The sequence below is a fragment of the Artibeus jamaicensis genome, unplaced genomic scaffold (assembly GCF_021234435.1).
Source record: "Artibeus jamaicensis isolate MK-2021 breed Jamaican fruit bat unplaced genomic scaffold, CSHL_Jam_final scaffold_847, whole genome shotgun sequence".
NCBI lineage: Eukaryota > Metazoa > Chordata > Mammalia > Chiroptera > Phyllostomidae > Artibeus > Artibeus jamaicensis.
Window position 1 is genome coordinate 11,402,282 of NW_026522057.1, and position 15,165 is coordinate 11,417,446.

The 15,165-nt window shown below is 55.2% G+C and overlaps 3 protein-coding genes and 1 long non-coding RNA gene across 11 annotated transcripts; 1 reads left to right on the forward strand and 3 right to left on the reverse strand.

Annotated features, from left to right (window-relative positions):
- On the reverse strand, positions 1–5,047 carry DCDC2B (doublecortin domain containing 2B). Its single transcript, XM_037149471.2, has 9 exons — positions 4,423–5,047; positions 3,510–3,561; positions 3,024–3,100; positions 2,669–2,800; positions 2,230–2,376; positions 2,086–2,125; positions 1,165–1,300; positions 651–754; positions 1–387 (listed from the first exon to the last, which is right to left on the reverse strand). The coding sequence occupies exons 1-9, from the start codon at positions 4,671–4,673 to the stop codon at positions 298–300; spliced, it is 1,029 nt and encodes a 342-aa protein (XP_037005366.2). The 5' UTR covers positions 4,674–5,047; the 3' UTR covers positions 1–297.
- Positions 5,048–5,115: 68 nt separating this feature from the next.
- IQCC (IQ motif containing C) lies at positions 5,116–7,827 on the reverse strand. 4 transcript variants are annotated; one of them, XM_037149459.2, is made up of 5 exons: positions 7,736–7,827; positions 7,146–7,289; positions 6,641–6,842; positions 6,319–6,437; positions 5,116–6,198 (listed from the first exon to the last, which is right to left on the reverse strand). In XM_037149459.2, the coding sequence occupies exons 1-5, from the start codon at positions 7,811–7,813 to the stop codon at positions 5,386–5,388; spliced, it is 1,356 nt and encodes a 451-aa protein (XP_037005354.2). In that variant the 5' UTR covers positions 7,814–7,827; the 3' UTR covers positions 5,116–5,385. The 4 variants fall into 4 exon arrangements, with proteins under 4 accessions (XP_037005354.2, XP_037005358.2, XP_037005356.2 ...); XM_037149463.2 differs by having other exon boundaries at positions 6,641–6,926; XM_037149461.2 differs by lacking the exon at positions 7,736–7,827 and adding an exon at positions 7,622–7,728 and having other exon boundaries at positions 6,641–6,756.
- On the forward strand, positions 6,858–14,166 carry LOC119052310 (uncharacterized). 4 transcript variants are annotated; one of them, XR_008390723.1, is made up of 6 exons: positions 6,858–6,946; positions 7,134–7,410; positions 12,566–12,720; positions 12,823–12,970; positions 13,423–13,559; positions 13,999–14,166. It is a non-coding gene; the product is annotated as an uncharacterized LOC119052310 (long non-coding RNA). The 4 variants fall into 4 exon arrangements; XR_005083096.2 differs by lacking the exons at positions 6,858–6,946; positions 7,134–7,410 and having other exon boundaries at positions 11,908–12,720; positions 12,813–12,970; XR_005083095.2 differs by lacking the exons at positions 6,858–6,946; positions 7,134–7,410 and having other exon boundaries at positions 11,908–12,720.
- On the reverse strand, positions 8,013–12,356 carry CCDC28B (coiled-coil domain containing 28B). Of its 2 annotated transcripts, none has more exons than XM_037149465.2 (6): positions 12,293–12,356; positions 10,944–11,130; positions 9,355–9,521; positions 9,041–9,234; positions 8,807–8,829; positions 8,013–8,234 (listed from the first exon to the last, which is right to left on the reverse strand). In XM_037149465.2, exons 2-6 carry the CDS (start codon positions 11,105–11,107, stop codon positions 8,180–8,182), a joined length of 603 nt encoding a protein of 200 aa, XP_037005360.1. In that variant the 5' UTR covers positions 11,108–11,130; positions 12,293–12,356; the 3' UTR covers positions 8,013–8,179. The 2 variants fall into 2 exon arrangements, with proteins under 2 accessions (XP_037005360.1, XP_037005361.1); XM_037149466.2 differs by having other exon boundaries at positions 10,944–11,150; positions 12,293–12,347.
- Positions 14,167–15,165: the final 999 nt, after the last annotated feature.

Consider the following 15,165-nt stretch of genomic DNA (forward strand, 5'->3'; position numbering starts at 1 on the left):
TGTGACAGACCTGCTCTTAAGTTTGTGGTCTCTTCCCCACGCTCAGCTGGCTATTCCTTTCTTTGGCCAGAGAACCTCATAGGAAGTGACCTCTGTGGTTAGGGCTGCTCTGCTCAGAGAGGAAAGGAAGACTGGGCTGTGGGTTTAGGAGCAGAAGACTGGGGAGGGTCTGAGGGGGCTGAAGGACCCTGTGGGCCCATGAGAGGCACTTCCTCCTCCAGTATAGGCTGCTGGGGGCTGAGGACAAGATGTGGCTGCAGAGTGGCAGTCCCCAGTTATTGGCTGGGATGCTGGCCTTCAAGATGGCAGAGCAGGTGCTGAGGTTGAGACAGCTGCCCCAGCCCCAGGCTGGTTTTCCAGGGCCTCTTCCACTACCTGTGCCGCCCTCTGCAGTAGGAGGAAGGCCATACAGGGTGGGCCATTAGCATCCCACCTCCAGCCTCCAGCCCTCAGCCAAGTCTCCCAACACCAGGAAGAAAAGAGACTTTAGAAATTAGGATCTGCCCTCCACTTAACACAGTAGGAAGTGGGGCTTTGAGATGTTAGATCTGCTCAGTTGCAGGTGAACTGTCCCTGGGACCCAGGGCTGACAGTTTCTGTCCAGACAAGACACTTCCTGTCCTAACATAATGTGTCCAGCCCCAGCCCACCTGATCCAAAGATTCCTCTGTCCAGGTGTCTTCATCATCTGCTACTTCCTGGGCCCCTTCTGTCTCCTTTCTTGGGTGGGGGGCCCTGTACACTCCTTTGACTCCTGATGAGAGGGGCAGCATTAGCTGATGCCCAGGCTGAGGAGCGCTCAGCGCTCTTTCCCTTGACCTCCTCTGTCAGCCTCTTCCCCTGAGTTTTGCTCCACATTTCTCGGTACCTTGGAGCATGGCAGGGTAGTTCAGAAGCAGGCTTTTGCCCCCATCCCCATCTCTTCCAAGCCCTACCCCTGAAGTCTTATTTCCTTGAGTTTCCATGTGCTTGTTTTCACATGCCAAGTCCCTGTAAAGGGGCCAGGAACTGGGTATTGTGCACAGGAGACAGCTCAGCGGAGGTCTGGGCCACCTCCGTCCCTGGGCATTTTGCCCCCGTGGACCATCCCCGCAACATCAGGGACCATCCTGTGTCCGAGTGAGAAGGTGGCTGGGAAGCGCCTGGGTCCCAGGGTCCCCTCACCTGATGGAAATGACAAAGTGGGCAAGGTGCTTCTTGGCTGAGTGGCCAGCTGGGGTCTGGCATAGAAAGCAGATATTTCAGTTTGGCTTGGTTCCTTTGGAGAAGGCTGGGCTACCTGTGCCCCATGGCCATGGGCCTGTAGATGGGACAGTGAGCTTGGGCCATGGGCACTGGCTGTTCTTACCTTCTTACTCCCAGTCCAGGCGTGAATACCCCTGGTGCCCATGGGAGCTTTGAGAGGAGAAGCTGTCCGTCTTCACAGGCTGCATCCTCCCTCCCTGCTCCCTCTTCCCATCAGGCTGCCTTGTCCAGGGACAGAGCAGTTGGTGCCTGGTGCTCAAGAAGCCCAGGGTAATCCTGTCACATCGCCCTACCTACCCCTCCCCCCGCACCACATGCTCACTGGCTCATCTCATAGGAGAGATCTGACCTAAGATGTTGGGGGGGGGGGTGCAGGGTGGGCAGATAAGCTTCTCGAGCCTGGCAAGAAAGCATTAGGTCCAGGCAATCAGTCCTGAAGATCCTCACAGAGCCGGGATGAGCTGACTTCCAGCCCAGATCCTGGTCTGGCCCCTGCCACTCAATAACTGTGTCACCCTAGGCAAATTACTTCACTCCTTGGAACTTCAGTCTGTCCTCTGGAAAACAGGAATAATAATATCTCTTTTGGTGCCCTCTCCCTTCTACCTCTTCTTTCCCCAAGGTGCATTACCTCTGCCTTTCTCTCTCCTAAGCTTCAAGGGCCTGTCTACTACCTCTCTAACTTTCTAAATAAACATTCTCTTAAAATTAAAAAAAAAGTCTCTCTTTCACAAGATTATTGAGAAGATGCAGTGAGGTCAGGACAGAGCCCGAGCTGCAGGAGGAGCCAGCCAGTCGCTGTCCCTTTCCCTGCCGTCTTTGGCCTCTCACATCACCTACCCCCTGCTTGTGGGGCCTAGGCTTTGGGTCTCGGGGGTGCCTGCAACGAAAAAGAAAAGGCTGGTAGTAGACAGAGGAGGACGCGGAGTTGAGGTGGCTTCCTCTGCTCTAACCAGCTACCCTTCCCACGGCACACATACATACCAGCAGCTCTTGGGCAACGAGGGACTAGGCACCAGCAGCTCCAGATAGGGGAGGGCCTTGAACTCATCTTCCCCAACAGCCACATAGTAACGTCCACTCACCAGTGCCTCCCTTGCTGCCAGCGGGAGCCCCTCCAGGGTGCAGAGTCTGGGAGAGAGGTGAGCGGAACAAGACTGGTGGGCAAGATGCTCTTCATATTTGGCAGACTGTGAGGGGTGAGCACAGCTATTCCAAGGCCACTGGCCCCCTGCGCACCAGGGCCGGTCACCTTGGCTCTGCCCTGGCTCCCAGAACTGGGCTGGAGGAGCCTCTCCCCCGGCACAGAGGGAAGTCCCGCTTGGGGACATGTGCTTTCTTTTGGCCTTGTCATCTGTAAGGACAGCCGGAACCAGTAAGGAGGCTCCCTTTGGACTCCGGGAGCCCCGGGCCCCACACTCACTTGCACACAGCCCCGGTCCGTAATTTGGCCTTCTCGGTCAGGAGCTTCAACACTGTCTCCCAGTCCTCGTTGGCAGCCTGGGACAGCTTCAGGCCAAATGGGGGACTTAGCAGGTCCCCATTCCTGAACACACTGGGACAAAGAGCAGCCTGGTAAGGGAAAGGATCCCCAGAGTTTCCTACGTGTGAAAGGGGCCGGAAGGCAGTTCAAGAACCAGTGTGTTGGCCCATTTTCACCCATCAAGCATGATGGACTTCTTATACCCAGGGACCAGGGGCTCCTGGAACAAACCTACTCACATCTTGGTCTCACTGAGACAAAACTCTATGTTCCTGCTCCGAACGCCAGCACTTACTGGATATAGCAGGGGGAACCTGCAGGTAGCCTCCGGCCAAGGGCCCTGTCGCCTGGGTGCTGAGTCACGGGACGACCCTGAAACCCAAGTCAAGCAAGAGTTGAGGCCTTTGGTCAGGAGTGGATCAGTCCAAGTGGGCAGGGGAGGGGAAGGAATCAGACGGGGGCAGGAGAGGGGGCAAGGAGGGATGATACTAGTCACATCCTCACCAAATGATGCTGTGAACTACCTAAGTCCCATTCTAAGCACCCCTGCCCCATGCGTTTTACAGTTTCCTCTTTCTTTGGGGACCACAGCCTAGAGATAAAGTAAAAGGGTGGGAAAGGAGCAAGGGGGGAGTGTCTTGAGATCTTACACCCAGGAAGCATGCCAGCTATTCCAGAGTAGGTGTGGAGACTGCCCCCAATGGGACTGGCAGAGATTCTGCCCTTCCTAGGGCCCCTGGCTCCCCAAATTGGGCGCAATCCCAGGAGTGGGAAGACTTACAGGTAGTCTGCTGCTTTTCCCACCTCGATCCTTCCCTCCAGAGGGTGAATAGCTGAAAGCACAGGTAGATCACAGGTCATCTTGGGGAGCCTGGTAGCTGCCAGAATTTGGGGCCAGGGTCTAGCTCATCCCTTCCCATTGGAACAGTTCCAGTCATCTCAGTCCAGAAACAGATGCTGGCGATTGAACCTACCTTAATGTCCTGAGTTAGGCTGACACAAACCATAAGATTAAAGGTTGAAACTAGTTCATTAAGTACCCTACTGATGTGAGAAATTTTCTCATTCATGGGGTAGGCGGTTTTATCTCAAGTATGGAGTTCAGAGTGATTCACCCAAAGAAGTGACAAAGTCCACATTCTAAGTCTGTCCAGATTCCAACCCCTTGCTTCTTACATTACAGCAGGTAACCTCAGCTGAGAGCCCAGTAGGGCCTGGAAGCCAGCTCTGAGTCAGGAGCTCAGACCCCCAAATTCTTCTCCTGTCTTGGAAGGCACAGCTCCATCTGCAGAGGGGAATGACCCCGGCCTAATGCTGAGCACGGGATGCCTAGACGGGGCCGAGTGCAGTGGTGGATGAATTCAGCGTGTTTGGTGGTGGTAGAGGACCCAGTTAGGAAGAGCCCGTGGTAGGGGCTCAGCCTGCAGAGTGTTTTCCTTCCCACCGGCTGGTCCTGGCTGTGATGAGCATGAACATTAGTGTCAGACTTCAACCTAAACTCTGGCTCCACTATTTGTTACTTAACTCCACTGTCTTGATTTCCCCTTCTAAAGAATGGGGGCAAGACCAGCCCCTTTGCAGGGTTGCTGCCCTCCGAGACAGCGTATAAAGCACCTCCACGTAACAAGTACTGAACACGAGCCACTGCTGTTACCTCCCTCCCTAGGCTCTTTGCCCAACCCCAGCCCACTCACTGGAGCTTGCAGAACCGTTCGAAGCCAGCAGCCACATACTGCCCTCCGTTCTGCAGGTCGGCCAGGTTGGTGATACGGTGGCCGTGACGAGGTGTGTAGAGGGTGCGCACAGCCACTGGGGCCTGCACAGCTGATGTTACCTCACTGAGGAAGGTCTCCATGGTGGGGAAGCGGCGCTGAGAGACCACCAGCTGGCGGCCTGGGCAGAAAGGGTCCCCATTCCGGTATACCACTACCCTCTTGGCTGCCATGGTGTGTTCTCAGCTAGAGACGCAGAGCTGTTGTCAGGCAACTAAGGCAGGCCTGGGAGCAGTGCCAATCAGAGGTGGAGGCCTGCCATCTCAGGAATGCAGGGAGAGCCGCAGCAGGGACACTTAACTAGAGTCAGGATCTCATTCAATCTGCCCTTGGGGGCGCCTCACCAGAGTAGAGAGGGTGTAAGGAGACCCTGGGGCCCAGTGAGAGAGGCACTGTCAGAGAGCACTCTGAAATACGGGTGGTCTGGTACCAGATAGATGGAGGGCTTCTCAGAAACTCCCTGCCACTCCACAGCCCAAGAACTGAGCTCAAAGGAGGATCAGCTTAGGAGTCTGCTCCCAGCCAGCTCTGGGGCAGGTACCCCAGGCCTATAAGAAGTGATGGGAAGGCCCCGAGTCTGTCCTTACCACAGGCACAAGATGAATGCAACCAGGCTCAGAATCCAAGAAATACCTTTATTCTCCATCAGGTCTCCCACTTAACCAGTAACTCCCTGTCCAGAATTCGCACTGAGCCACAGGCAGAGGATGAAAGCATGTCCTTCTCCCTCCTCTCCCTGTACTGGTGTCAGCCTTTTGCTCCAGCATTTCTTGGCCCCACTGGCCACCAAGGGAGGGGCAGGATGTAGAGCTGGTACCAGAGATTGAGGATGAGGACCCGTCTCCTTGCCCTTGTACAGCCCTTGGACCTCCGCCACCCCAGGGACTAGCCTGGTGGTCCTGTTTTCCACAGCTTGCCCCTCCAGTGGTGCTCTTCTATGCTGTCTGACCCTGTGGAAGACAGTTTTTCAGATGGCCTTGATCTCCATGATCCAGTCCTCTGGTTTTTCCATCCTTCAGAGCTAGGCTCCTTGGAAGCTCTATCTCTAGAGCTGTTATTATAGGCGGTCTGGCCCTTGGGTGGTTTAGTCTTCCAGAGATCCTGGCCATCATGTTCTGCTGAAGTCCCATCCCAGATGACACGGTCTTCTGAGAGGCCCAACTCTCGTGGCCTAGCTCGTTGGCACTCCAGCTTTTTGTGGTCTGGCCCTCTGGGAGACCTGTCTTCAGTATTCAGGTCTACATGGAGCGTGGGTAGCTGTGTTCTGGCCTTTCCAGAACAGGGACCCTTAGGTTTGAGGCCTTTAGGAGTCTGGTCCTCCCGAAGTTTTGTCAGCTGCAGGCAGGCCCCTCTAAAGGTCTGGTCCCCATGGTGTGGCTCTTTGGTGAGTCTATTCTCCATGGTCTGGTTATCTGATGGTATGGGCAGCTGTGGTCCAGCCCTCCTGCGACATGAGTCCCTGTACTTGTTCCTGACAGTGGCTTTGTCTGTAGTGGCCAGTCTTTCTGGGGATTTGTGGGGTTGTGACTTGAGCCTCCAGCAAGAGGCATCTGCATGGCCTGGCTCTCCAGCGGTTCTGGCTCTGCAGCACTGGTCTTCCAGTGGTGGGCCTGGTTGTGAGCCAGCTCTCTCACAGGCCTGTCCCCTGTGGTCTGGGCTCGCCTCTGGGGATTGCAGTGTTTGTCTGAGAGTTAAGTACTGTTGGGGAAGAGAACAGACACTGTACTGGGAAGGTGTGTGTGGCCATGGCAGGAGGTGTCTCTCTAACTGCCACCCTTGGCCCTAAATGTGCACAGAGGCTTCCAAATTAGTGCTTACCTCCTTACGGCTATTGATGGCCTGCTGTAGCCAGAGCAGTTCCATGGCCAAGTGGCTGCGGCGGTACTGGAGGTCTTGGAGCTCAGCTGGCCTGTGGGGCAGTCCTGGACCTTCGGCTTCTGTGAAGGCAGGAGGAAAGAAAGAGAAAGCCTTGAGGGGTAGACATGGGGCGCTGGCCTAGCAGAAGACCCTGGGACCCTCCCCTGCCCATGAGTTGCACTCAACCAGGCAGAAGGAAGAAGGAAAAGGATGCAGCTTATCTAGAAAAAGCCTTTCACTTTTCAGGTAGGAAAGCTGAGTCCCAGAGAAGATCAGCGCTTGCCTTGATCTAGCAGAGATGAACCTGGGTTCTCCATCCTTGACATATCTCTGATCTTCTCTTGGTTGGGTTTCCCGGTTTTCCTGCTCTGCTCATCCCGAAGCCACGGGCTGTCATCTCTGCAGGGAAGACTGTCTGAGTTTGCCGAGCTCTCTCCTGACTTCTTCAGCACCATCTCCTCCGGGATGACTTCTCTCTCAGGCTCCTTACGTGAGAAGCAGCTCCATGGTTCCTGTTCTGGCTTTGGTACCCTCTCTCTGGCTTTCCAGGTCCGATGGGATTTTGCCTTCTGAGCAATCAGTCAGAAAGGTATGAGAACCCCAGGGCTAAACCCTCCAAGTACCTGAGTGCCATGATTTAGCTTACAGGTTAGTGGGGATTTGGGATTGGGGTGTGAGGAAGTCTGCTGCCTCTTCCATTGAGAAAAGCTTGTCAGCAAGAAGGGTGGATTCTACCATTCCCTCGAATGCCCTACCCAGGTCCCTCCTCCCCCTAGGATGTATACTACCTGTGGGAGAAACTTAGGTCTGGGAATCCAGCCCTCAGTCCATTGTAGCGTGCCCAGATCACCGTCGAGCTCTCGTACAACAGCCTCATACTCAGCCCGTAGACTCTGGAAATGGCGTCGGGCCAGGAAACCCCGGACGCAGGCCTGGTATAGAAAAGGAGAGGAAAGAAAACCCTCATGATTGCAAAGGTGAAGGCGTCTTTACAGATTCTCCTGGGGAGGTCATCCCAGTGGCTGCAAGAGAGGACCCAGCCACGGGAAAAGGGTAAGTGATGCACTGTGCTGGGGCTCAGGGGCTTCAAGGGAGCATGTTGGACTGTGTCCCTTTCTTCAATTTAAGGCCCTTGCTACCATTTCCACGCTGCCGCAGGAGCGTGTGGTGGGAGCGGTGGGTGCTGGTACTGCGGGGGTCGGGGGTCAGGGGTCAGGGTCCGTGAGTGCCAACACTCTTTAGCACGGTGGGGACGGGTTGGTACCTGCAGAAGTGGGCACGCGGATAGGTAACTAAACGTGACAGCCTCATCTCGTTGGAAGGTCTTAGCCCGAAATCCCATGGGGGTAACCATGTGCACCCTCCGCCCTCCCCGCACCTGCAACAAGACCACCTTCCGCACCAACTGCTCCCGCTCCATCGGGAGCCAACTGCCGGCGCCTGTACAGTGCGTCATTAGTCCGCACCGCGCGCGGGCCAACGCAGGCCCCGCCCCGCCGTCTCCCAGCAACCGCCTCACGTGGTTTAGGCTGGAGGCCCTGGGCGCCCGACCCTACTCCCGGAGCTTCATTCCCGAAAAGGTGTGCCAAGTGTGCCGCGCAGGGGTGTATTCGCCGAGGCCGCGGCGCCCCAGCAGAGTAAAGACGCAGTGAGGAGACGGAGGTCACGGAGCCGCTTTCTTTCTTTCTTTGTAGTTTAATTCCATCTAATGCCCCCCTCCCCATAGCACCTGGGGGGCTGCGGAATATACAGTCGAGTTCGTAAAAAGTCACAGTTTGAAGGGAATGAGAAGGGGCAGGCTGGGCCTGGCTGGGTCCGACATCTACACAGCTGCCTGTTCCTCAGGTTCCGCGTTCTCCGCCAGGTGCAGTTTCTGTCTTTTCCAGTCAAGGATCAGCTGTTTGGACCGGTCTTTTCAGCCCGGCCTTCCCGTCCCGCGCAGGCTGTTTCCCCAACTGGGGAAAGGGGCTGCGCAAGGGACTCGGGTGGTCCGAGGTCTGAGGTTGCAGTCCTCGCCTGCCCTTTTTGCTAGGTGGCTTACCCCATCGCCTTTTGGTCTAAATCATACAGGCGTTTGCATCCGCACCACTTCTGACTAGGACTAGTGATCGAAACCGGTGAAAATGACTGTTGAGTGCTGAAAGATTAGGAAGCCACTAGTGAAGCTTTGCAATGGATTAGCGTCAGCTCAAGTATTTGCCAAGATTTAGATACGGAGGTAAAACGTATTTCCTGCAACCAGCTGTCTCCTGATATTTGGGAAAGTCTTCCTGCACTCCTTTTCTTGGGTGGGGTCAGCCTGTGGTTGATTCTGACTCAGTGGGACACAGGTGTGGAGATGTTGGTTATATGTAAATATCCCTGGATGGCGGTAGGGAAGAGGAAACTGACATCATCTTTGGGAGGCACATACACACGTACACACTATAGGGTCCCCTGGAAAGGATACATAGAATTACTAAGATCTTCCAGCTGTGGAGAGAAAGAGAATTCCCTGTCAGGAGAGGCACCAGGCCGAACCCCAGATGTTCTGGGTGCCATCTTCTGGTGGAGATTGAGGGGCCCAGAGCTCAACCTCATGCACCTCCAGCTTTTCACCGAGAGACCAGTAATGGCCTTAGGAGCATGTACCTCCCCCACCCCTTCATGCCCCCGGGAACCGAAGCACCCAGCCTTGACCCACATTGCTAAGCAGCTGGTCCAGGTTTCGGTCAGCCATGGTCTTCTTCTGCTCCTCAGGCAGCCCCTCAGTGACCCCATCCTCTTCCTCTTCCTCTTCCTCCTCTTCCCCACACACGTCCAGGCTGAAGTGCAGCCGGGCCAGCTTCTCCTGCATCTCCCGCACGTGCTCCAGCTGCTCGAAGGAGCATTCCTTCCCTGGACAGCACCTGACTGAGCCCTGGGAGCGACTCGGGGGCCTTGGTCCCTGCCGCCCACCAGAGACCAGGTCCTCCAGCCCCACCCACACGCCCTCTGAGCCCAGCCCCCAGGACTCACCAAAGGCCTGCAGCCGGCCTGAGTGGAAGTCATTGAGCAGATTCAGCAGTCCCCCCTCCATCTCATAAACGTCAGTCACCTCAGTCAGGAATGAGTGCTGCAGTGGGGTGCCTGCAGGGCCAGCCCCACCTCCAGCCAGCACTGGGCGGCATTTCTCCTTGCCTACCCTGGGGGGTGGACATGACCAAGGTCACGGGGTGGAGGCAGCGAGGTACCCTTAGGTCTTTTGTGCTGTCTATGTACTGATGCATCTTCCTGTCCACTCTCCAACATAAATGGATGCTTGTTCTTGTGGCCCCACCCTGGACACCAGGACTGGGAAAGGGAAGGGAACGGGTGAGGAGGGGGTAAGGGTAAGGAGTCAAAATGTCTTTCTCTGCTGCTGGTACAGCCAGAGCTCTGCCTAGCAAGGGGCTCCTAGATTCCTGTCTGACCCCCACTCATTCTTCCTGTGACAGTCACTTATTTTCACTGGTCCTCAGTGAATTGGGGACAGGACTCCCTTATTGCTGTGAGAGCCATCTTATCTCTCCCCACAATATCTTTCTGCCCCTCTTCTATTTAAAAACTGTTTTGAATTTTCCAGTGCCCTCAGGATAACAATTAAGGACCTTCCCAGCCCAGCCCACCCTCCACCTCCACTCTCCTATTGCATTCCTTCCTATTCCTGCCCCAGCCCTGCGCTTCCTCGATGCTCACAGTGGCTGTCCCAAAACATGCCCCTGAGGCGGGGGGCATCAAAGCCATAGGAAAACACGGCAGTCAGGGAAAGAACATACATGAACACAGACCCCTTGTAGGGTAGAATGCAGATTCCCAATCATTCAAAAAATTAAGCCATGGATGGATGTTGAGAATGTTATGCTAAGTGAAATAAGTCAGTTAAAAAACACTGAGAACCATAGGATTTCGCTCATAGGTGGGATATAAAACTGAAACCCCTGGACACAGACAACAGCATAGTGGTTACCAGAGGGAAGTGGGGGTAGTAGTGGGTAAAGGGGGCCAAATATATGGTGATGGAAGATGGTTTGACTTTGGATGGATGGTGGGCACACGATGCAATGTATAGGCTATGCAGCACAGAAATGTACACCTGACACCTATGTGACCTTATTAACCAATGTCAACCCAATACATTTAATTTAAAAAATTAAGCAAGGAATTTGAGTTGTATACCTGAGTATCTCCTCGCCATTTACTCCTCCATCACACTCCAGGGCCACCAAAGCACCTGGGGTTCCCTGAACCTTCCAGGCGGCATTTTTCTCCCACACGTGTGCTAGGCAAGCCCCTTAGAACACTCTCCCTGTCCAGTGTGCTGACCAGCCTCCTCTGACTCTGACTTCCTGGTGGCTGGGCTGCTCACTCACTCCCTGCTGTGAGGGGTGTCACCACACTGGCCTTTCCCCACACACTTGAGGACAGGACCTGGGTCTGAGCATTTGGGTTCTCAGGGTCAAGCCCAGGGATGGTGTCAATTATTGCTTAGTACCTACAGGCTAAGACCCCCTTTACCTTCCTGCCCATAGGGTTCAGCCCAGAGTTAGGGTCCCTCCCTCCCTGCCCTACTTTCCTTCTGTACTCACCTCTTGAATTTGGCCCTCTGTTTGGGGGACGGCAGATGTGGGAGGCCCAGAGCCAAGGAGCCACTGTGGCTGGTGGGCACAGGGACCCTGCGGAGTGTTCCTGGGGCTGCAGCAGGCTGGGTCAGGCAGGGCTTGGGACTCCTTTTCTTCTTCTTGTCCTCCATTGACGCTGGCTGGGATTCAGGCCCTGTGTGGGAGGCAGCCCCACTGAGATGTGAGGGGCAAAGTCATCCCCTCGCCCGTCATCCCCTGAGAATTGCAAAGGGCCTCTGTCCAACTCTCCCTTAACATGTCAGGGTCTCTGTCCCCTCATCTGTCCAGTACGGGCAGGGCTAGATGCCAGGGCCAACTCCCTACCCCCATTAGGGTTGGGGTTATGGATCTGTAGTTGAAGGACCTTTGGAGGCCCACTCAGGTCCCCACCCCGCCCTCCAATGCCACCTGAAAGGGTTGCACCCCATATGATTCTCCTGAGGCTGCTGGAGTTTCCTGCCCCAATAGCTGAGGGGTGGAGCTGACCGAGGAAATGTGGAGGAAGGGACAATGGATGTGAGCTGGCAGGAGCTCAAAAAGATTAGGGGTGTCTTAGCCAGGCACTGTGCTATTTATCAACTGCCTAGGCAGATGCTGGGAGCATCTACATGGAAGGTGACTGAGGCGTGAGGACACCAAGCACCGACCACCAGAGGATGGCTAACAGCGGGAGGAGCCATAGTGTGTAGGGTGGGCTCAGAGTGGGTTTCCCCCCATCCCCAACCGCAAACACCAGGCAACTCCCAGAAGTTCCCTGGGACATGTTTCCAGCTGCTTTACCCTCCCTACTCAGAAAGTCCCTGCTTGGGTTCAGCTAGGGTGGGTGGTGGGCAGCAGCTGGCTTCCTTGGCTCGACCGACAATGGCTGGCTTGTGACTGGCACCGCTCGGCCTCCAGTGCGACCCTGCCTGCAAGCCCAGGTTGCTGGCGCCCTCCCCGGGGAGGTCTGGGGGCCCTTTCTGGGGGTTTTCCAGAGCTGCTCCTTCCAAGCTGCCGCCACCAAGCCTGATTCTGCCCTCTGGGATGGTGGTGGTGCTGGGGGCATAAGCCTTTAAATTGGCACCAGGCCGGCTGGCACTGAGGGGTGTGGTGGAGGGGAGACCTGGGGCGGCGGCTTGGGCCAATTAGGGACTTGATAGAAGAACTGGAGTGGGAGCCTTTGCTGCCCAGGAACCGCTGGGGACGACCTGGGATCTATTTCCCACACTCAACTCCCTAAGCCATGTGCCAAAGGGATCGCTCAGCTCGGGAACCAAGATCCTAAATGGCTGCCCCCCTCCCCTCCCACTCCACCCTCCTCCCTCGGGGCAACTGACCTGGAGGTTTGGGGTCTGGAGTGATGCTTAGATACGTGTTCCTCCGCCCTCAGTACTCTCCTACTGGGAACAGAAGGGGTGGAAGCCTAGCTGGCGGGAGGTAATTTGCATTTAAAGAGAAAGTGACCTTTAGTGCTGGGGATGGAGTAAGATGGGAAAGCGTCCCCACATTTATTATGCTGTCCCTTTCATGACTTCGCCTTCTCACTTGAACAAGGTGACTTTGATGGTTGTGTGATGGCCATCTCAAAACCTTTTTGCCTTTCCCATCAGTTTTGGAGAAAAACTACAGTCTCACAAAATGGTGGTGGCTTTGTTAGAAAGAAGAATGGAAAGAGGGAGAAGAGAGAGAAAAAGAACAGCAGCACATAAGAAGTACAGAAGTGGCAGCAGCAGCAGGAAGAAACTTCAAGACAAACATCTATCAGGTGAGTCCAGGTCTCCTGTTAAGCACTTTATGGTCATTTGACCCTCGGCAACCCTGACAGAAGACACTGTCATCGTCTCATTTTACCGAAAGCCTACAATAGTCTTTCAGGGCAACAATGCTCCTCCCACTGACCAGACACCTCCTCGCTGGTGAGCGTTGGGGGCTGAACTCGGTGGCTGAGGAAGTGACCGGACCAAACCCGCCCCCTCCCCACCCCAGGCCTAGGAGACCCTTGTGAAAAGCATCAGGTGAGTGGAAACTCGCGAGATTACCGGTGCTTGACTGCATCTGCTCCCCTCCCACCGGGAAATCTGAGCGGGTGAGGGAGGCTGACCCTGGGCTGCTTGGTGCTGCCCCAGGTGGGAGGAGGGGGCAGATCAATGGGGCAGCTATTTAAAGACCTGGCCTAGGCTTCCAGCTCAGGTCCTCAGAGAAGCATCTGATGCAACAGGAGACAAGCATTTTCTCCGCCAGGCTGCCCTACAGTCTCAAATAACTCCCACAGAGCAGCCACACAGCTGTCCCACCCCTTCCCCTACCACTGGGCAGGGGCCTGCTTCCCAGGGCCTGGGCCTGGGCCTCAGGCCGAGCCAGGGAGGGGCAGGCACTGCTTCCGCAGGTTCCTGGCCAGCAGAACTCTTCCTGGTGCTTCCAGCACCGTATTCCAGAAGGGGGGGACATTAACCGAGGACTTTTTCAGCGAGCAGGGATCTGAGGGAGGGGCCTGCCTAGGCAGAGAAGACACCCAGAAGCCGCTGTCCTCCCCAACCAGAACTGCTAGAAAGTGGCACCAGGGCCCCTCTAGGAGAGTGGCAGAGGGCCTGGAGCACCGCTAAGGTAAAGAGACTTTCGGAGCTGCTTTGCTCAGAGCTCCAGGCCTGTAGAGGACTCCTCTGACGGCCTCCCAGGGACCTTCGGAAACAATGTGGCCAGCACAGAAAAATATCTTTGCATTAGGACCCTGACTGGAAGGGGCAGAGGCTCTATGGGGACTGTCACCACCAGTGTGGACACGTCTGCCTGTGGAGGGCTGGAGGGAAAGACACTTGTCTGTCATTCGTTGGCCATTCACATATGGCTCTTCGTGCCAGCCCAGCCCTCAGAGAGAGCAGGGCGCTGAGCGAGCCATCCAGGATGACTGCCACACAGGATCTTCAACTTTTCTTAGTTTTAAAGAAAAATATTTTATTTATTTATTTTTGGAGGGGATGGGAAGGAGAAAGAGTGGGAGAGAAACATCAATGTGTGGTTGCCTCTCATGTGTCCCCTACTGCAGACCTGGCCTGCAACCTGGGCATGTGCCCTGACTGGGAATCGAACCAGCAACCCCTTGCTTCACAGACCTGTGCTCAATCCACTGAGCTACACTGGCCAGAGCAGGATCCTCAGCTTTTACACCGAGGCTTGGGGTGGGTGAACAGGAGTGTTTAAGAAACCAGTTCATTAAAAAAAAAAAAAAAAAAAAAAGATTTGAGAGCGAATTTGTTGTTCCACTTGTTTATGCACTCATTGGTTGCTGCTTCTGTGTGCCCTGGCCAGGGACCCAGACAAAGCTATAACCAACTGAGCTACCTGGCCAGGGCAAGAAACCAGTTTACTTTTTTTTTTTTAAGATTTTATTTATTTATCTCTAGAGGGGAAGGAAAGGAGACAGGCTTAGAAATATCAATGTATGGTTGCCTCTCGTGTCCCTTGCTGGGAACTGGCCTGCAACCCAGGCATGTGCCCTGACTGGGAATTGAACTGCGATCCTAGTTCCCAGGCCCGCGCTGACTCCACTGAGCTACACCAGCCAGTGCCCAGTTTACTTTTAAGAACTGCATGCAGAATGTGGTCTTGTCAAGGAATGCCCAAAACCAAAGGAACTTGGAGGTCCCTGGTGGGCCAGGGCCAGAAGATGCTGCCCCAGAGAGTAGTGATGTCCACTCACCTTAATTTGGACCTCAGTTGGCGTATGACTACATTTTGGCTGTCCTTGTTTTTTGCCTTCCTCCTGGATTCTACCTGTCCCCCTGCCCTCTGGATCTAGCCCAAATTTCTTCACCTGGCACACAGGCTCCTGGTGATTTATCTGCCCCTGCCTCATCGCCTCCACCACGCTCCCGTGCACCTGCATCACGAGGTGGACCAGTTACTAACTGAAGGAAGTGATCACACTTCCGCCTGCCCTTTGCGCCACAGGCCCTTCCACGTGTCCATGCCTATTCCCTTGCTGAAGGTACAGGCTTCCCTCCTGGTCCCACAGCACCGCCGTCCTTTCTACATCTCAAAGCCCCTTTTCCCTCAGCAGCCTGTGAGCCCTGGGTGGGGGTGGGGTGGACAGGGACGAGTTCTGACTGAGTGAAAATCACCTCCGGTGCTCATACACACATGAGCAGTGGTGCCAACTTTGCCGAGGGCTCCACTCAGGCGGCTCCAGAGAACCCAGGGCTGCAGGAAGGGA